Below are 21,105 nucleotides of genomic sequence, written 5' to 3'. Positions count from 1 at the left end.
CCTGGCTTTATCACTCATTGCCAAGGTCACCTGAGGGCAGAGCCCTGACCTCCCCACCCTGAAGATGAAGAAGCTAAAAGTCTTTGTCTCATAGGGATGTTGAGGATGAAGTGAGCTAACACATGGAAGGTACTACAAAAGGCACTTTGCTCATGACCAGCCCTGTCACAGGAAATAAAGAGGAGTCAGATGTGAACAGCATCAGGTCTATGACTGCAAAGAACTCAGACTGTGGGGACTTTTAACAGTCACCCCAAAGCATGAGGGGTATGGGAGAAGTGGGAACTTCCTCCTGGAGAGCCAGCATGTGACAGCCAAAATGGAACCCTCTAGGAGTTTGAATCCAAGAGAACATCCAGGAAAAAAAAAAAAGGGGTCAGGTCGTGTAAGGAGCAGTTTCCCAAGGCAGTGAGCCAAGCTCCAGAACCCAGTGGGTATGTGTAAGTCTATTGGAGGGAATCTGGATGTGGTGCTGAGGAGGTGATAGGCATCCTGGAGGGGTGAATGGGAAACTACCTATTTCCCTGGTGATTGGCACAGTAGCTTTGGGCATCCTGGGGATGGATTAGGGAGGCAAAGACACCATGGTTGTATTGCTGAGGAGGGCATGGTGACCCAGGCTGGAGGATACACAAGTGCCCTATAAAGGTAGAGTTGTCTGAGGGGGTCCCCCTACAGTGTGAAAGGAACATTGTGGAAACTGAGGTCTTGTGCCTGTGGGAGTTTCAAAGCAGGTCTGTTGTGTGTATGGAGGCAAGCCAGTGTGCATGGGAATGTAACACCTTTGATGCAGGATGTGGTGAATGTGAAGAGCTGCAGTTCATCCCTGTGGCATTGGGTTCTTGAGCTCAGGATGGCTCAGCAGGATGAATGGCGAGTCTCACACCCCCAGCAATGCTGGTGGTCCAAGTTTATTGAGTGTAGTTTCTCAAACAGACAAGTCACACACTGATGGGCTTTGTGCTATTTTCTAGTGGTGAGAGACAGAGCCCATGTGGTTCCAGACAGTGCCCAGTGGGAAGGAAATATCAGTGACTTTGTGAGGATAGGGGCAGGGGCTTCTAATTGTGTGTGTGTGTGTGTGTGTGTGTGTGTGTGTGTGTGTGTGTGTGTGTGTTTAGACAGGGTCTCATGTTGCCTTGCCAAGTCTCAGGCTTGCTATGTATTCAAGGATGATCCTGAAGTCCAGTCCTCCTTCCAAATGCTGGGATTATAAGTGCATATTGCCATGCTAACCCTGGGGTTATGTTAGATGAGTGGTCGGCAGCAACCTCTTCACAGAAGTGACATTTGAGGGGATCAGAGTCAAAGAAGGACTGTGCGTAAGACTATCTGGGGGGTAGGAGCATCCAGGGTACCGGGAACCCCAGGTACAAAGGCCTTGGGGTGGGAACAGCTTGACAGATGTGAAGGTCAGGTAGAAGACCACTCTGGTGGTGGTCAGACTGGACAGTCCCCCTTCCTGCCAGAAGGTGGCAATGTTGTCTCAGGGCTGCCTGCGCACTTGGTGGCCAGTAGGGGATGTCTCGAGCTAGTCCCATTGGTGACCAGGAACCTGAGCTGTCAGAGGTTTTACCCTGTCTTTGAGAAGGGATAAGTGTGAAAGTTCTGGCCAGGGCAGATGAGTACACCACAGATCTTGTTTGCGACATTCCCTGCCTGCCTTCCTCACACCCCCCTCCGCTGGAGTATCTGTCTTTGCTTCTCCGTGTCTTCACCCTGCTCCCCGCCCTCTGTCTTTGCTCTCTCTCCATTGCTCTCTGGTGCAGCTGGCTTCCATCTCAAAGATAATTACTTGCTTTTCTGTGCTGCTCACATGACGGGGACTGTTCTTACTCCAGTGCCTGGTCCCTCTCCCAGTGGCTTCTGTTCTCTGTTAAAGCCTGAGGCTCATCTCCCTCCCTCCCATCTGAGAACGCCCCCTCCTCCAACTGTCATTCACTGCTCTCCTCTGGCACTCCAGCAAGTTCTTGTCTTTGACTGGGGCGGCCAGAGTCTGTGCTGAAAAGGGAGATCCGCACAGCAAACAGGCGCAGCAGGAGACGGCACCTGGGCACTAAGGTGAAGGGCCATTTCAGTCCACAGAGATCAACTTCTCTGCCCTACACTCTCTGATTTTTTTTTCCCTCTTCTTTTGAGGCATTGAACCCAGGACCTCACACGTGCTAAACACATGTTTTACCACCCATGAAGTGGAGACTAAACTGACGAGATCCTGGTGCCAGCCAGGCTGCAGGTTGAGGAGGCCTTGGCTTTGGTCTGTGGATTGCACCATGGTGGTTAAGAGTCCAATTTACTGTGGTTTGGTTAAGACCAGTGGGCTAGTGATGATGGGCTAGCGACATGTGCCCTGGGATCCTCCTTACAATGCTGGGCAAATGCTGCCAGCCACAGCCCCGTGACCTCAAGGACTAATCCTGGGCATTCTACAATGTGTTGCTGAGCAGGGTTAGGCAGGCTTGGAGCAATTCAATGTACAATATTTTCATCTTTCACTGTGTTTTCTGGGATGTAACCCTGTCCTCAGCTGGGAAGTGTCTGAATTTTATTTTATTGTCGTAAGAATGCTTAACATGAGATCCACTCTCCTAATTGATATCCAAGTACACTCACTACCCATTATTCTTGACTGTAAGTAAGAGTTTCTTTTCTTTGTGTGTGGGAGAGGTATGGGTTTGTGTATGTGTGTGTGTATATATGTATGTGTATATGTGTGTGTTTGTGTGTGTGTATGTATATGTATGTGTATATGTGTGTGTGTGTTTGTGTGTGTGTATGTGTATGTGTATATGTGTGTGTTTGTGTGTGTGTATATGTATGTGTGTATATGTGTGTTTGTGTGTGTATATGTATGTGTATATGTGTGTGTATATGTGTGTGTTTGTGTGTATGTGTGTGTATATGTATGTGTTTGTGTGTGTGTATGTGTGTATGTGTATATGTGTGTGTATATGTGTGTGTTTGTGTGTATATGTGTGTGTGTGTGTGTGTGTGTGTGTGTGTGTGTGTATGTGTGTGAGAGAGTGTGCCTTTGTGCTTGTGCATGTTAGGTGGAGTCCAGAGGTCAACCTTGGGTGTTGATACTGAAGAGCTATCTACCTCAACTTAAAAAATTTTTATTTCTTAATTGTATGTATGTGGGTGTTTTGCCTGCATGTATGTCTGTGCACTACATTCATACAGTGCCCATAGAGGCCAGAAGAGGGCATTGGGCCCCCTGGAACTGGAGTTACAGACTGTTGGGAGGCATGTGGGTGCTGGGAGCCAAACCTGGATACTCAGGAAGAGCAGCCAGTACTCTTAACTGCTGAGCCATCTCTCCAGGTCACACCTTGTTTTTTTGTTTTTTTCCTTTGAGACAGGGTTTTTTTTCTCTGTATAGTCCTGGCTGTCTTGGAACTTACTCTATAGACTAGGCTGGCTTTGAACTCACAGAGAGCCACTTATCTCTGTCTCCCAAAAGCTGGGATTAAAGGCGTGTTGCACCATGCCTGGCCCCCCCTTGATTTTTTTTTTTTTTTTTTTTTTTTTTTGCCGTTTTCCAACTTTATTTGACACTCAGCAGGTTAGTTCTCCTCCACATTGACTGTCTGTAGATTTTAGAGTGTGGTAACAGGTACGTAAGTTACCCATGTGTGTAGAGCTTGTTAGGTCCCCATCCTCATTACATTTTCTAGACAAACATATGGATACAGTATGGAACATTCCTTATTCCTTTGGCTCAGATGGCTTTATTGAGACTGATATCAACACCTGGGGTCCCCATCTCCTTCCTGGTAGATTTCCGGATTTCTCTGAGTGCCCTCGGGGTGGGCATGCTTCTTGAAGCCCACTCTATGAATGCGCTTGTGAATGTTGATGGTGTATTCTCGGGTCATCACCTTGTAGATGGTGGAACGGCCCTTCTTCTCGCCACCCTTCTTTGTGGGAGCCATCTAAATGCAGGTGACAGGGAGGCTTCTGCCGGGCCCAGGTTGGAAAGCCCACCATGATTTTTTAAAGACAGGGTCTCTCATTGGGACCTGGAACTTGCCAATTATGCTAGGTGGCTAGCTTGTGAGCTCCTTGGACTCACTTGTTTCTGCCTCTCCCAACTGGATTCCAGATGTGCACCACCATGTCTGGCTTTCTGTGTGGATGCTGGGGATTAGAACTCAGGGCCTCATGCTTTTGTAGTAAGTGTTTTGCCAACTGAGCCGTCTCTCCAGCTCTTGCCCCACCCCTGTCTCTTGACTGAGGATTGAAACCAGAGCCTTGTGCATGCTAGACAAGAACTTTACCACTGAGCTGTCTTTCCATTCTCCACATGTTTTTTTAAAAATTTGAGATAGTGTCTCCACGAGTTGCCCAGGCAGGACTTTGTGACTCTCTTGCTTCAGCTTCTGACTGGATGGGACTGTAGGTCTGTGCCACCAAGTCTGGGGCGCCCTCTTCTGAGTGGGAAGTCCAACTCCTTTTCTTGCCACAGACCCTGGGCACATGGGTTAAACTTTTTTTTTTTGCCTTCTTCATTTGTAGAATGGGGACAATGATAATGGTAATTTCCACATGGGTTGTTCAAAGTGTTTTAGCTATACATGGTAAGAGGTGATAAAACTGTGTTACTACTGATGATATATTTATGAAATATTAGTTTACTCTGTTACAGCAGTATAATAGCAATACATTATCATTCAATGATTTTATTATTATTATTATTGTTATTAGTCTGTATATGTGTGTGTTCTTGTGGTGTATGTGGGCACATGCAGGCATGCTCACCCATGCTGGTGTGTTTGGAGTCAGAGATTGATGTCAGGTATTTCCATCTTGTTGGTTGAGACAGGGTCTCTCATGGGTCTTGTTGGTTGAGACAGGGTCTCTCATGGGCCTTGTTGGTTGAGACAGGGTCTCTGATTGGCCTTGTTGGTTGAGACAGGATCTCTCATTGGTCTTATTGAGACAGGGTCTCTCATTGGCCTTATTGAGACAGGGTCTCTCATTGGCCGGGAACTTGCTAATTAAGTTATACAGGCTGGCCAGAGCCCTCCCAGGATCTGCCTGTCCCTAACCCCCAGTGCTGGCATTTCAGCACATGTTACTGTGCCTAGTTTTTATGCAAGCACCCCATGCACTAGTGCTTGCTATCCCCCCAACCCTAATGTATGGCTTATTCCATGTCATGACATGGAAGAATTAGACTTCAGAAACATGTGACTGTTTTTGTCTAATGGAGTTTGTTGGTCTGTCTAGAAAACAGGCCCAAGACAGTTGATTCCAGCAGAACTTGCCTTCCCACACCAGTGCTATGCACAAAAACCACTAGCTGTGTGGGTCAGGCTATGCCCTAACAAGAAGGGTAAAGTGAGTCAAACAGCCCTGGTCACAGACCTGCCCTCGCTCACCCGAGAACCATTTGTAAGTCTGTACTGACTAGGCCAGTGAGTGCCAAAGGGACTCTGTGGACACTTGTGAAAATCCAGGTCTCTGGCTGTCTTAGTTTGGGTTTCTACAGCTGCAACAAAGCACCACGACTCAAAAAGCAACTTGGGGTGGAAAGGGTTTATTTGGCTCACACCTCTACAGTGCTGTTCATCACTGGAGGAAGTCAGGACAGGAACTCAAGCAGGACAGGAACCTGGAGGCAGGAGCTGAGGCAGAGGCCATGGAGGGGTGCTGCTTACTGGCTTGCTCCTCACAGCTTGACCAACCTGTTTTCTTATAGAACCCAGGACCACCAGCCCAGGGAGGCCACCATCCACCATGGGCTGGGCCCTCCCCCACTGATCACTAACAGCTGGGTCTCATGGAGGCATTTCCTCAACTGAGGCTCCTTTCTCTGATGACTTGCCGTGGCACACAAACCAGCTAGCACATGGGCTTTGCTCTGAACTGAGCTGGAGCCCAGAGGGCTCTGCACCCTTCATCATGGTTAGGGGCTGGAAACCCTGCATGTTGGTGGGTTCCACCTGGGGGTCACTTGTCTTGTTCATCTGAAGGATGGCAGCTTGCCCCACATTGCCCTGGTCTTGAGATCAGGGTTGACTGTATGTGGCGAACTGGCAGGGAGCGTGCTCATGGAAAACCACGCAGCCTGTCTCCAACCACTGGTAAATGAACTGACCCTTTAACATTACCAAAGTAACATTAACTTAAAAGTAACACTTAGGTTCCTTTGTGTTTCTCATCCCCAGAAACACCTCTGCCACTGCCATTGCGCGGCGGCTTTTGACAGGAATTTATTCCCACAAGGACACATGCCAACCCTGAAAGAACTAGCTTAAAGAATTTGGATTTATGTCTCTAAGATTACTGCTAAATATACCCACAATGCCATTGAGAACATTGTCATCATACTGACTGGGCTGTTTATTTATTTATAACTTTACTTTGAACAGTAGATGTATTTATATGGTTCAAACCCAAAGTGATATAAAGATAGATGTGGTGGGAACACTCACTTTTATTCTAGTCAACCCAACCCCACTTCTTCTTTCTTGAGCTCATTTATGATGCTGTTCCCAGCACATATTGATATAAAATATGAATAAAATTTTTTTTTGGCTCGCTTTCTTACATACAAGGAAGTGGTCCACGCAGCACAGCTCTGCATCTTGAGCAGGAATGTGGCTTGAGAATATTCTCACATCTGTCCACTCACAGTTGCAAATGCCCGCTCCCCACCCCCTTCCAGCTTGCTTTTGAAACCATTGTGGGGCATTTTACTACGTGGATTTACTTTTCAAGACTGATTATTTCTTGCATTGCTGGGGATTGAACTCAGGGCCTCATGCATGTTAAATGGGTGCTTTACCATGGAGTCATACTTCCCCCGAGACTTGAGAATGCTTTTAAGAAATTTAACTTGACATTATGGAAGTTGTGGAAAAATGCATCCTCCTAAGCAGTCATGCAAAATGCAAAGCGTATTGCATCGGATATGACCTTGCATGCAGGGAAAGGGAGATAAGAAGTGGTCTTTGGGAGGCTGATGATGATGGCTTGAAGCCATGAGTTCCGATGAGGATGTGCAGCATATCTAGATTCCCCTCTCCAAAAGACCCCCATTTTCCTTTAAAAGAATCAAGACATGAAAAGCCAAGTATCCCATGTCTTCACTGTCAGATGTGGCCTCCATTCCCCAGAGGAGCCACTGTTCAGGGTTTGGTACATATTTTTCTGGTTGTCTTTGAGCCCTTTGAGTTTCTCCTGCTTGTGGCTGTCCAGGTGTGCTCAGTGCTACATCTGGGGGTCAGGTGGACTCTGGCTTCTAAAGTTCTTACATACTCCTTGGGGGTCTTTGCAGCTGTCTCGGCAGATAAATCAGAGCATCCAGAGCACTCCATTGACCTGAGAGGTAGCTGGAGAGATGGTTGTGGGGACTATGCATGAACTCCCTGGCCAAGTCCAGAGGGGCTAGCCCTGGTTTTGCATCCTGTCATAGTCCTGAACACCTATGTTTTGTCTCAAGTGCCCTCCTGGAAGCCACAGCTTGAAGCCTAAGTATATTATTCCCTTTGTGGGCTGAAGTCAGCTGACCAGTTCTCACGCATTTGGCCCAGCGGTATTCCATGTCTATCTAGAAACCCGGGGGTCAAGTTCTATTAACTGGATCCCTGTCAGGCCTAGAATGAGAAGGGTTGATGTTGGGCATAGCTTTTGCTACTCACACCTGCCCCCTGAGAAAGGAGCTTAAAGTAGGAAAGACCATTTTGTGTAGGATTTTACCTTCGGTTCTGTGTCTCCCAGCCCCCCAGTCCCCAGACTCATCTGTGTGTGTGTCTGCATTTTACACCTAAGAACTCAGACTAGGAAAGGGACAGCTCTGGCCTGGAAGGTGGTTCTGCCACCTCCTGGCCCAGTGTTCTCTGCATACCTATCTGCTGGGCTGTAGACCGCATCTCTGCTGCTGTGTACATGCCTGACCCATTGCAGAAACATACATGCATGTGTAGATTTAAGGGTAAGTACAAGCAAGGAAAATGTATTTTATTTATTTATTTAAAATCTCAGAGTTTTTCTTTTTTTTAGATTAATTAATTAAATGTCTATGCATGTACAACCTTATGCCAGAGAGGGCATCACCATGTGGTTGCCAGGAATTGAACTCAGGACCTCTGGAAGAGCAGCCAGTGCTCTTAACCACTGAGCCATCTGTCTAGCCCCTTATTTGTTTATTTTTTGGTCTTATGAGACAGGGTGTTGCCACATAGCACAGACTACCTGGAATTCACTGTATAATCCAGTCTGTCCTGGAGCATGTGATCCTGCTGCCTCAGCCTCTTGAGAGCTGGAGTTACAGGTACAAGCCTTCTTGCTGGATATTTTAAAAAACTTGTATGTGTATGTGTTATGTGCATATGTGTTTTTTGTGTGTATGCAAGTACCCATGTGTGTGTGCCAGAGGTAAGAGGTAGATGCCTTCTTCAACAGCTCTTCACCTTCTTCTCCCCCCCTTTTTATTTTGAGTTGGGGTTTCTCTACGTAGCTCTAGCTGTCCTGGAACTAGCTATGTAGACCAGGCTGGCTGTGAACTCAGAGAGATCCTCCTGCCTCTGTCTCCCGAGTATTGGGATTAAAGGCATGTACCTGGCTTCCACCTTATGTTTTGAGGCAGGGTCTCTCATTGAATCTGGAGTTTGCAGCTTTGGCTAGACTTTCTGGCCAGCAAGCTTCAAATTAGCTCCAGTCATTTCTGCTTCCCCCACACCGGGATTACACGCTGCGTACCCAGCTTTTTATATGGGTGCTAGGGCTCCAAATTCCGACTGGGTGTGCTGGTGTACAACATTAGTCTCAGCACTTGGGAGGCAGAGGCAGCTGGATTTCTGAGTTCAAGGCCAATCTGGTTTACATAAAAAATTCCAGGCAAGCTAGAGCTATGTAGTGAGACCCTGTATCAAACCAAAACCAAAACCAAACCAGCAAAACCAACCAACCAATCAAAAAAACAAAAACAAAAACAAAAACAAACCCATAAAACCAAACAAACTCATACCCTCATGTTTTTGCAGCAAGTACTTTACCAATGGAGCCATCTCTCTATCCCATTTTGTTTTTCCAGACAGGGTTTCTCTGTGTAGCCCCAGCTAAACTGGAACTCACTTTATTGACCAGGCTAACCTCTAACTCATTGAGATCCTCCTGCCTCTGCCTCCTAAGCACTGGGATCAAAGGCATGCACCACCACTTGTTTGGTTTTTGAGACAAGAGTTTGCCGTGTAACCCTGGCCAGCCTTGAACTCAGAGCCTCCTGTTCAGCCTTCTCAGTCTAGGATTATAGAAGTGCACCACTAAGCCAGCCTGGGGTTCTACCGTTGTCTTCTTCACGGAGACAGAGTTGAACCCTTGCTGCCCTCCCTTGGATTGCACTGAGAATGCTCTGTCATCTGTCCCTCTGCCGTTTGCTGGTGGGTGCTCTGATGCATCTGCCCATGCTTGAGGAAGCTTTCCTGGGGGCTCTTCCTGGGCATATTTACCCACAGCCCCCCTTGGTAGCATGCTCGCGACACTGAGCAAGGGTATGGTCTTTCCCCGCATCCCTTTATTTGATTTCCTGCTGTGCTGCCCCTTGGACAGAGACCTGATGAATCTAACTCACACTGGCTTAGGAAAAACATTCCAAAGGAAAAATGAAATCCAAGACGATGCTCTACCCTTGAAACAGATAAGTTGAAGAAACCAGCTTTCGGACTGACTCGAGCTAGTTTGGGGCCATAAAATCATCAGACCCCCCCCTTATTTATCTGAGCAATGGCCTCATGTATCCCAGGCTGATACCAAACTTGATATGTAGATAAAGATGTCCTGGAACTTTTGATGCTCCTGCCTCCACCTCTTTAGTGCTGGGATTACAGGTGTGAACACCCATACCTCGTGTGTGAGATGCTTGGGATCAAAGCCAGGGTTTCAAGCACACTAGGCTGGTGCTCTACCCACTGACCTATATTGCCCTTTCTCTGCCTCTTGATTCTGCTTTCTTCACAGGCTTCTCTTCCCTCTCATGTTATGAGGTAGTTGTTACCTCTCTGCAGCTCCAATCTGCCACTCTGGAAACCTCAGTAGCTTTTGTTAAGTTTCTTCCTGCGGTGCTAGTGACTATTAGGAAAGGTGTTTGCTCTATTTTGACAGCCAGGTTTATGGACTTGGAGAACAGAATGTATAAATTGGTCAGGCTTGACTGTGTTCCTACCACAAAGCTCAGGATGGGCAGGCTGAGAGGGACAGCCCCACCTCAACCACAGAGAATGATGGTGATGTCTGGGTGCCCCGCCCCCCTCTCCATGGGCCTGAGCAGGCAGATCAGCTCCCATCAATGACAGACATTGTAACTATGTGACTGGATTAGTCAGTTCCTTGCCTCCTTCTTTCTTTCTTTCTTTCTTTCTTTCTTTCTTTCTTTCTTTCTTTCTTTCTTTCTTTCTTTCTTTTTTGGTTTTATGAGACAAGGTGTTGCCACGTAGCACAGACTACCTGGAATTCACTGTATAATCCAGTCTGTCATGGAACGTGTGATCCTGCTGCCTCAGCCTCTTGAGAGCTGGGGTTACAGGTGCAAGCCTTCTTGCTGGATTTTGTTTTTTAAACTTTTTTTGTACATGTCATGTGCATGTGTGTGTTTTTGTGTGTTCCCATCCCCTTTCACTTGGGTTTTGCGGGTGTCAGCATTGTCGAGGAGTATTTAAGTTTGGATCATAGCTCCACTTTGCAGCTCTGCATAGTCCTGCACAGGAGGATGACCTTGATGGTTTTAGTTTAGTCAGCCGCGGCAGGCGGGGGTGGCTACACGGTGACTCTCGGCTTCAGAAGGGCAGGGCCTGCTCTTGGAGTTGGGCCTGGGTAGTTGGGATGGAGACCTGTGCTTGCCTGGGGACCCCTGAGGATGTGTCAGGTGATCTCTGCATGAGTGACTAGGGGGTGGGGCAGCACACTATCCCACAGGGACTGGCTGAGCCCTTTATCTGTTTTCTGAGCTCTGGGTGAGAAAGAAAAAAAAGGGAGCTGAGCTGATGCCACAATGTGCAGATTGGAGAGGTGACACCAGGAAACAGCATTGTCTAACACTGATGGCCAGGAAAAGATATTTATTCTTGTCTTGACCTTGAGGAGCAGGGCCGGTGATGTACTGATCTATCTTTAACACCCTCCCCAAAACACACTGGCTAATTTCCTCCCTTCTTCCCCCTTCTCTTTGATTTGTCTGTCTGTCTATCTATCTATCTAACTATCTATCTATCTATCTATCTATCTATCTATCTATTTATTCATTTATTTATTTGGAGCTGAGGATCGAACCCCAGGCCTTGTGCTTGCTAGGCAAGTGCTCTACCACTGAGCTAAAACCCCAACACCTTGATTTATTTTTTTAACATTAAATTTTGAACAGGTTCTCACTAAATTGCCCAAGTTGGCCTTGAACTCATTTTGTAACCCAAGCAGGTCTTGAACTTATGATCACACTGCCTCAGCCTTGTGAGTATTTGGGATTTAGGCCTGTGCCATAAAACCTGTCTTAATCTCTCTCTATCCCCCTCATGTTCATGTGTATCATACGTGCATGTACATATATGCGTGGAGGCCAGAGGTATCTTTCTTTCTTAAGCACTGTCCATCTGTTGTTTTTAATTTCAGAGAGGGTCTCACTCTACAGCTCTGGCTGGCCTGGGACTTGCTGTCGAGACCAGGCTGGCTTTGAAACCACAGAGACCCACTTGCTTTTGTACCACCAGGCCCTTACAATGTTTTCTCTGTTTGTCTTTTGAGACAAGGTCTCTCACTGGGATCTGGAGATTGTTGATTAGATTAAGCTGTCTGACTAGCAAGTCCAAGGATCTTGTCTCTGCTTTCCCAGTACTGGAATTACGTGTGCTCACCACTCTGCAGGGGCTGGGGATCAGACTCTGGTCCTCATGCTTGCCTGCTACACACTTTACTGATTGAGTCATATCTCTGGCTCCTTTATCTCTCTTTCCAATATAGAGCTGTCTGAGATTCAGGCAGGCCTTGGGCAGGCAATGCTATTTAGTTAGCCAGTGTATAATAACATGGTTTAATTTTCATTATATTTACTATTTTAGTGCACTTAATTTTTTCTATAAATCTTAAACCCAGAAGATTGTCACCACCCCAGGGATCAGTGTGATGACTTTCTGGGACTACAACTTTCTCCTCTTCTGTCTCTATGTCTTCATCACACAGCATGTGGGCAGATTCTAGAATGGTGTGGAGGTTGGCCAGTGTCCCATGCAGAAGCCTCTTTAGGCCTATATTAGTTTGTGTCTCTGTTGCTGTGATAAACACAATGACCAAAAATTTCTCTCTCTCTCTCTCTGTCTCTCTCTCTGTCCCTGTCTGTCTGTCTGTCTCTCTCTCTCTCTCTGTGTGTGTGTGTGTGTGTGTGTGTGTGTGTGTCTGTGTGCGCGCGCACATGTGCGATGCCTGGAGAGGTGGTTCGTGGTTCACAGCTCTTGTTGCCCTTGCAGAGGACCCAGGTTTGGTTTCAGACCCTCCACGGTGGCTCACAGCCATCAATAACTTTAGTTCCAGAGGCATCTGAAGACCTCTTTTGACTTCTGCAAGGCATGAGGCACGCACATGGTACATATACATGCATAAAGGCAAAAATACTCATACACATACAAAAAAATAAAACTTAATAAAAAGCAAACCAGGAGCTGGAGAGATGGCTCAAAGGTTAAGAGCACTGGCTGTTCTTCCAGAGGTCCTGAGTTCAATTCCCAGCACCTACATGGCAGCTCACAGTTGTCTGTAACTCCAGTTCTGGGGAATCTGATACCTTCATGCACATAAAATAAAATTAAATAAATTATTTAAAAAGAGCAAACTGTGCGTTGGGGATTTAGCTCAGTGGTAGAGTGCTTGCCTAGCAAGTGCAAGGCCCTGGGTTCGAGCCTCAGCTTAAGGAAAAAAAAAGCAAGCTGGAGAGAAAAGAGTTTATTACATTTTGCAGGTCATCATGGCGGGAAGCCAGAGCAGGAGCTTAGGGCAGGAACTGAAGCAGAGCCGTGGAGGAGTGCCGCTTACTGGCCTGCCGCTTACTGGCCTGCCGCTTACTGGCCTGCTCCTCATAGTTTGCTCAGCCTGCTTTCTTATACAACGCAGGACTGTCTGCCCAACACTGACACCAACCACAGTGGGCTGGGTCCTCCCACATTAACTATTAATCAAGAAGATGCCCCATAGACTTGTCTACAGGCTGGTCTGATGAGACATTTTCTCTGTTGAGGTTCCCTCTTTCCAGGGGACTGTAGTTTATGTCAAGTTGACAAACAGACACACACACACTAACCTGCACAAGGTCCAAGCCTCTCATTTCCTTATCGTGGAAGGTCAGGAAGTCAGTGAATGCCCTGTATGGGGGCCTTCCCACAAGTGTTATTTGGTTTACCCCACAACCCTGGGTTAGATATCAGTGACTCCTCATTTCTTCTGATAAGGGAAAGAGACCCATGTAGGCCAGCTGGTCAGCACCTGCCTAGCTAAGTGGCAAGGATTTTGGCCTTGTTACTGTAAAACAAATTAGTTTCCCCCTATTTCCCCATTTCCCCTGATGCTGGGTATAGAACTCAGGGCCGCTAGCTCAGTAGGCAAGCATTCTTGACACTGAGACAAAGCCTTAGCCTTCTATTTTGCCAATAGTTTTTAAAATATGGTGCTGCTCTGGAGAGTCCAGAATAAATATGCTGTTTCTAAGCTAGCATGTGGCATGCACCTGAAATCTCAACACTTGGGGAACAGGAACGGGAAGAGACAGTTAGGGCTACATAGCAAAACCCAGTCTCAAAAACAAAGAACATAAAAGGGTGTGGTGCAGGTGCCTGGGACCCCAGCTTGGAATGTGGAGGTAGGAGGATGGGAGTTCAAGGCCAGATCCAGCTGTGTAGTGAGTTGAAGCCAGCCTGGGCTGTATGAAACCCTCTCTCAAAAAATGAGAAAGGAAGCAAAAAACAAAAAAAAAAACAAAACAAAACAACAACAACAATATGAACAACAACAACAATAACCCCCCAGGCACCCAGCTCACTGGTTGGGTGTTTCCTTCTGCTCCACCTCTGGGGCTGGTTGATGTACCCTTTCACTGTACGTCCTGCCTTGGGGGTTGAGTGTGTCCTTCAGGCTGTTTCAGGTCCCGATTCTCTATGAAAAGCAAAGATTTTGCTTCCTCAGCATTGAGGAACTCCGTTCTCATAATGCATGTGGGGTCACATGAAGGTCACCGCTGGTCTTGGCTGGGCACTGCCTTTAGAATCTTCTACTGACAAAATGTAGGATGGATAGTGTGCGCAGACTAGGGTTGCCAGCCCAGCTCCCCTCCACCTTGAAACAGATTTAATGTGTTCAAATGGAGAGTTTCAGCCAACTTGGGATCTTTTGTTACTTTTGTGATCTGACCCATCCTTTGTGACCCCGTGTGGCTGGAGGAAAACTGTTTTTGTTGCTTGTTTATGAGACGGGGTCTCACTATGTAGACCATGCTGGCCTCAAACTCATAAAGATCTGTCTGCCTCTGCTTTCTAAGTACTGGTGAGTGCTTATATACCTAGTTCTGGAGGAAAGATTAAATGTCCTTCCTTCCTCAGTTTGTCTGTCTGTCTGTCTGTGTCTCTCTGTAGGGCTTCTACCAAGCAAATGGGCAACAGACATAATAGGAAGCAAAACTTAATGAGTCATACTTGGACCTGAGCATTGTGGTCACATATGCAGTAAGAGATTTAAAAAAAAAAAAAGACAAAATGGCCTGTGCAGAGCTCAGCAGAGTGGTGGGGACAGCAGCTGGTGGCTTGTGTGTGCATGCACAGTAGGCACAGTGATCTTGCTGGGCAGATAAGGTAACAGACACCTGTAGTCTAGGCCTGGTGTCAGGACCCCCCCCCCCCGTTTTTTTGCTTGGGAAGGGTGTCAGAAAAAGTCTCTGCCTGTATTTGCAGCTTACCAATGTGGATGGTTGTAAATTGATGAATTAATCCCCCCACTCCTTTCTTTTTATGAAAGGGAAACCTCAGAGCCAATCCTCTGTCAGCAGAGGCTTGATATTTCCCTGAAGACACTCTTGAAATAGCACCCCTGCCCAGATCTGTTTGTGGGGATGCCTGTGTGTGTGTGTGTGTGTGTGTGTGTGTGTGTGTGTGTGTGTGTGTGTCCCTTGAACCTGTCTGGTGATATGAGTGTGGGGTGGGTAGTGCAGAGAATGGATGGAAACAAAGAATGGGGGAGGGGCACTCGAAGTCAAAAGAAGCAAGCAGCAGGTGCAGATCTGAGAGTTCTCTGTGACATGGGGAGGGTCAGCGAAGCAACAGCTAAGAACAGTTTACCCCTAAGGAGAGGGAAAAGAATTGCTAACAGGAAGAGATCTTTGATTATAGCAGGAGTGATGCAGGTTAGATGGCTGGAGGACTTCGAAGGGCCTGGGAAAGTAAGCGTGGAGAAAACTTACAGCAGAGGTGCAGCTGCTCAGAATGGGTCTCCATTCAGCCAGAGCAGGCCAAGCTCCGGGAGTCCGAGTCCGTGTCAGCACCAAAGATGACCTTGGTGTCAAAAGGGCTTAATGTCAGGGCGTGAAGGATCTGTCAACACATCAGTGGCTTCCAGTCCAGAGTCTTTTGAGGAGGAAGCTTGTGATTTAGCAGAAGGGCTTTGATTCCACCCACCAATAAGGGACAACTTCCTCCCGGAAAGCAGTACACAGCCCTGAGTTTCTTAGGGACTGAGAAGGAGAGGGGTCCAGCCCACTGGGAAGCAAACTGGAACCTAGCAGGGACTGGAAGGATGTAGTGCCAGCCGTGGGTTTGCTGGCTGACCTCTGTCTGATATGAGTTTCATTTGGTTTCGCTCCTCTCCTCTCCTCTTCTTCCTCCTCCTCCTCCTCCTCCCCTCCCCTCCCCTTCTCTCTCTCTCTCTCTCTCTCTCTCTCTCTCTCTCTTCTCTCTCTCTCTCTCTCTCTCTCTCTCTCTCTCTCTCTCTCTCTCTCTCTCTCTCTCTCTCTCTCTCTCTCTTTCTTTCTTTTGAGACAGGTTTCTCTGTGTAGCCCTGGATGTCCTGGAACTTGCTCTGTAGTTTCAAAGGCTGACCTTGAACTCAGAAGTCCTCTTGTCTCTGCCTTCTGAGTGCTTGGATTAAAGGTGTGTGGCACCGCTACCTCCCGCTATTTTTTTTAGGGTTTATTTATTTTTATTTTATGTGAATGTCTTCCTGCATGTTTTTATTCTGCACCATGTACATGCACTACCCCTAGAGGCCAGAAGAGGGCGTCATATCCCCTCAACTGGACTATGGATAGTTTGTGTTTCCCTGTGGATGCTGGGAAATGAACTCAGGCCTCCTGAAAGAGAAGCCAGTGCTCCTTTGAGCCATCTCTCCAGTAAACCCCCCCTCCTGCTTTTTTAAAGATGGGTAAGTAGCCTAGTCTGGTGTCAACTTACAGTCCTGCCTCAGCTTCCTGTTATTCAGCCATACTGTTATTTAATTAAAAAAAAAAAGAGTGTGTTTATGTATATGTGTGTACGTGCGTGTGTACATGAACATGCAATGTAAATTCAGGTAGAGGTCAGAGGTCAATATCTGCTGTCTTCCTCAATTACTTTCTAAATTATTTTTTGAAACAGGTCTCTTAATAACCTTGGAGCTCATTGACTGAGCTAGGCTTCCAGCCAGTGAGCTCCCAGGAGTCCTGCCTCTGTTCCCTGAGTTCTGGGGCCACATTGCTCTGTCCTGCTTTTTACATGGGTGGTGGGGATCCGAATTCAGGTCCTCATCCTTGTGTGGCAGACACTTTATTCACTGCTCCGTTTCCTCACCATCATTCTGGTCTTCGCATTTCATTTATCCCTGGATCCATTCGACACCTCTATGATTATTGTTACGATGTCAGCTCAGCTCATTTTGAAGTGATTCTTTTTTTTTTTTTTTTTTTTTTTGGTTTTTCGAGACAGGGTTTCTCTGTGTAGCTTTGCACCTTTCCTGGAACTCGCTCTGTAGCCCAGGCTAGCCTCGAACTCACAGAGATCCGCCTGGCTCTGCCTCCCGAGTGCTGGGATTAAAGGCGTGCGCCACCACCGCCTGGCTGAAGTGATTCTTATGCTCACTAACATGAGCCAATTGTTATTCTATGTTTTGGTCAAACTGACACTTTGCCCTTTCAGAATAGTTCGGTCTGAAACCACAACCAATCCAAGTGCGGAGTTGTGGAGTCCAGTCCCAACGGACACAGCGTGACACAACTCCCTCACCTAAGGCTTAGGGAACAGGGCATGGGAATACTGTAAGAGTCAGAGGAACAGGGAGCTTTTGTCTCCCAGAAAACTCAGACGTCACACCCATAAAGTCTCGCCAACATGGCTGCCTAAACATGACTTGAACAAGGATGATGTCAGTAGACATGCTGACGTGGAAGGGAATACTCACAGGCCTCAGCCTTCCACAAAGAGCTACAGGTGACTAAGGATGCTGAGGGCTGGAGAGACTGTCTGCCCCACGGAAGAGCTCACGTCTTGGTTGTCTAACACCAAAGGGTCAGCTCTGAAAGCATACATACACAAGTAACATTATATGAACTGAGTGGGTTGTATTCACACATTCAGGGACACACATCACACACACACACACACACACACACACACACACACACACACACACCAGTAACAACAATTAAAGTAAAAGAAGCCGTGTATCTGGAGAGCAAAAGGAGGGTGGTATATGGAAGGGTTTGGAGAGAGGAAAAGGAAGGGAGAGATGACAAAATTAGATTATAATCTCAAAATGTAAAGTTATTGAAAACAACAGCAATTCTCAAACGAGAACATTCTAACAACAGCAACTAACCAACCACCGCAAACACCTTCCACAGCCAGAGGTGGTCACTGTTCTAATGGTATTTTGCACATTGGATTGTTTTAAAATTTCTTATAAATGGAACCACGAAGGGTGTGTGTCTTTGTACTGAGAGTGGTGGTTTTGAGCCCATGCAATTACACCTGTGGGGTTTGTTCCTTTGTGTTGCTGAGTGACATTTTACTGAATGGATTAAAGTTTGTTGATTGACACATTTGCCATTTTCAGATTTGACTATTTGGAATAAAATTACATATATATATATTTATTTTGAGACAGAGTTTCTCAGTGTAACAGCCCTGACTATCCTGCAACTCAATCTGTAGACTAGGCTGGCCTCAAACTCACAGACATCCACCTGCCTCTGCCTCCCGAGAGCTGGGATTACAGGCGTGTGCCACCACTGCCTGGCTGCTTTCTACGTTTTCACCCATGTCTTTATGAGCCCCATCCAGTGGTCACTGAATCCTCGCAGTGGACTTCGGTGACATTGTTGCAGTCCTCATTTGTGGAGTTGAAGAGACACAGGCACAGACTTAGTTCTTAGCTGGTGAAAACTGGAGATGGGATTCTGATTCCAATCCAGATCTGTTGTGTGTGGGGTCTGTTGATCCTCCTGTGGTAGTAGCTTCATATCAAAGTTATTTGGGGCCACTAAGAGAAGGGACAAATGGCCACTCACTTCAATGGCTGTCGGCCCATAACTCTACTTACTTCACTAGAGGGGCTGATATTGATAAGAATGGTTTTGAGTCACCATGAAAAGGTTACATGCCTTTGAAAAGGACAATACCATAAGGCATTTATAAGAAATGTCTAGCCAAGGTCGTTACAGTAATAGCAAGAAAGCAAACAAACAAAGCAAAGTCACATAAGTATAATTCTTCATTTCCCAGACAGTCAAGCCCAGACAGTGACTGGGCATGTGAAATAGTATATAAATAATACATGTCTTAGAATCCACTCTGTTCTTTCTGGAGCCAGGCAGAGAAGGTTTTTGGAGAGTCTGCTGGTTCTTGCTTCGAAGGGTGTTGTTGCTAAGCAATGTTACTAATATTATGGAGAGACAGCCTCCTAGAGACTTGCCACTCAGCCCTGGAGACTTCTGTGGTTGCTAGTGGCTTAGCAGGTAGCAGCAGCTGAGAGTTTTGTGATCAGCAAGATGGGGGCCAGGGGGCCCTGGGAGGAAGGGTAGCACTTAGGCCACTTCACCATGCAAGCACCTCATTTTCTGGAACGATCCCTGGGGAGCCTCTATGCTAAAAAGCTCCACTTCATGTTCAGAACCTGGGTACTCCAAAGAATCTCATTTAAAGGCTGGGCGGTGGTGGCGCACACCTTTAATCCCAGCACCCAGGAGGCAGAGGCAGACAGATCTCTGAGTTTGAGGCCAGCCTGGTCTACAGAGCAAGTTCCAGGACAGCCAGGGCTACATAGAGAAACCCTGTCTCAAAAAGCAAACAATAATAACAACAAAAGAATCTCATTCAGATGTTTCCAGTGTGGGGGAAAAATCAGTCACACAATTTAGTGAAAATCCAAAAATCTGCAAGGGAAGGAGGGATGGAGGGAGGGAAAGAGGGAGAGAGACTATAAATTTGAAATATCTTCAGGAACTCAAGCAATATTTTAAGCACTTTTCTCTTCCTTCTGAACACTTTTTTGGTAACCCCCTGAATAGATAGCTGAAAGTTCTGATTGAAATCACACCTTGAGTGCTTTCCCTAGATTCTGGGCACACAAGGGATGTTGAGGGCTGGGTGCCCAGCTGGAGCGGGCTCTGTGGGTTTCCTCTGTGTGGTTTCCTCCCCTTAGAGTTCAGAAATACCACAGGCTCTCCTAGACTCAGTTCCAAAATCTGCGCTGGCTTGGGGCGGGGCCTTGGCTTGGTTGGATGGTTTGCCCACAGGACTGCTGCTTCAGGGGCATGTGGCTCTGGGAGCATGAGGCTGGGCAGCGGTTCCTATGGCGGCTCGTTTGGAGCCTTGCCTGTGGATGGCTTCCTGTAGCTGTCACTGTGGGTATGGGCCCTTTTAGGGGCTGCTTGCCAATTCTGGGAGGAGCCGTTAGCTGTTGAGAGGAGAGTTGGAGTGTTGGCAAAGGCTCTTCCTCTCTCTCGTTTCAAAATGGAAACTGCTCTCGCACCTCGAATGACCTTCCCAGTCTTTCCCTCTTCCCCCCCTCCGTCTGCCTTCCTGTCTCCCTCTCGTGCTTGCTTTTCCTCGCGTGGTAGTGTAACTAAGTATGCTGCAGTCCAGGAGGGGGCGCTGATGTACCTGCCAAGAAGGAAGTCAGTCCGGTTCACCTTGCACAGGTGGGAGGTCCCTGTCAAAAGAGTGAGGCACCAGAGCGAGGCTGAGGAGTGTCTTCTCCAGTCTATGTGTGTGCATTCACGTCCCCCGAAGTAGAAGGGTGTGGTGTTGCTGTCCTATGCTGTCTGAAGTTGTATTTTATTTTATTTTTTTTTTTAACTGTTGCTTTTCCTTAAAGGTTTGGTGATTCAGAGGACAGCTGGAGGCTATTCCCGCAGAAAGGGAGGGGCATGGCATCTAGAGACATCTGGCCCTGCTCTGGATCCAAAAGCTCCTGGTGCCTGAATCTTTCATTCTTAGTTGGTTTGCTTCAGAGCAGTGACAGTTCAAGGTGTGTGTGTGTGTGTGTGTGTGTGTGTGTGTGTGTGTGTGTGTGTGTGTGTGTTGGGGGGAGTGCCTCTCCGAGACCAGGGGTGCTGATTGCACCCTGCTTCCATAAGCTTCTGCAGTCGGTTTCCAGCCACAGAAAGCCCCTTTCTTCAGGACTAGGCATGCGTGTCTGTGTGTCTGCACACGCTGGCCCTGTGAGTGGCAGCGCAGCTGTCTGCCCTCCGTTCATGACTAACTTGCTTGCTCTCCCCGTCTCAGGCCCCACAAGCCTTTGGGTTTCCCCTGCACTGGGGCAGAGACCCAGGCTGCCAGCTGCCTGGCACTTGGCTTTTGAGAACTGTGGGCTCTAGGGATGGTGAATGAGGATACCTCAGGGGGTAAGGGGTGGGATGGGATGGGGCCCCAAAGGAGAACCCTTCTATGACCACTCCTGTCTAAAATGTCTTCACTCCCTTGTGGCCTGAACATTTTCTTCGTCTACCCAAAAGTGTCCCGGGAACATTTTTCGGTCACTACTGTGAAAAATGTCCCCCTTTCACTTCCCTTTCAAACTGTGATTTTTTTTTTTTTTTTCTCCAAAGGCCATGTCTTGTTTTGGTGCAAATGTCTGGCTGACACGGCACACTTACCTGTTTTT

General features: G+C 47.3%; 1 protein-coding gene and 1 pseudogene across 8 annotated transcripts in view; one reads left to right on the top strand and one right to left on the bottom strand.

Annotated features, from left to right (window-relative positions):
* Rap1gap2 (RAP1 GTPase activating protein 2) overlaps positions 1 to 21,105 on the top strand; it is a 217,902-nt gene that overhangs the window by 52,207 nt on the left and 144,590 nt on the right. Inside the window, exon 1 of one of the 8 annotated variants that reach the window (XM_036195861.1) lies at positions 20,082 to 20,140. The exons of the other annotated variants lie outside the window; for them this stretch is intronic. Coding sequence (XP_036051754.1) covers positions 20,097 to 20,140 — 44 coding nt within the window. The 5' untranslated portion in view covers positions 20,082 to 20,096. Of the gene's footprint in view, positions 1 to 20,081; positions 20,141 to 21,105 lie in introns of those variants that run through there. 8 annotated transcript variants of the gene reach the window in all.
* On the bottom strand, positions 3,567 to 3,935 carry LOC118589034 (annotated as a pseudogene).

Source organism: Onychomys torridus, chromosome 8 (genome assembly GCF_903995425.1).
Source record: "Onychomys torridus chromosome 8, mOncTor1.1, whole genome shotgun sequence".
NCBI classification, from domain to species: Eukaryota; Metazoa; Chordata; class Mammalia; order Rodentia; family Cricetidae; genus Onychomys; species Onychomys torridus.
Note: the sequence above shows the minus strand (reverse complement) of the source record. Positions and strands in the feature narration are given on the sequence as shown.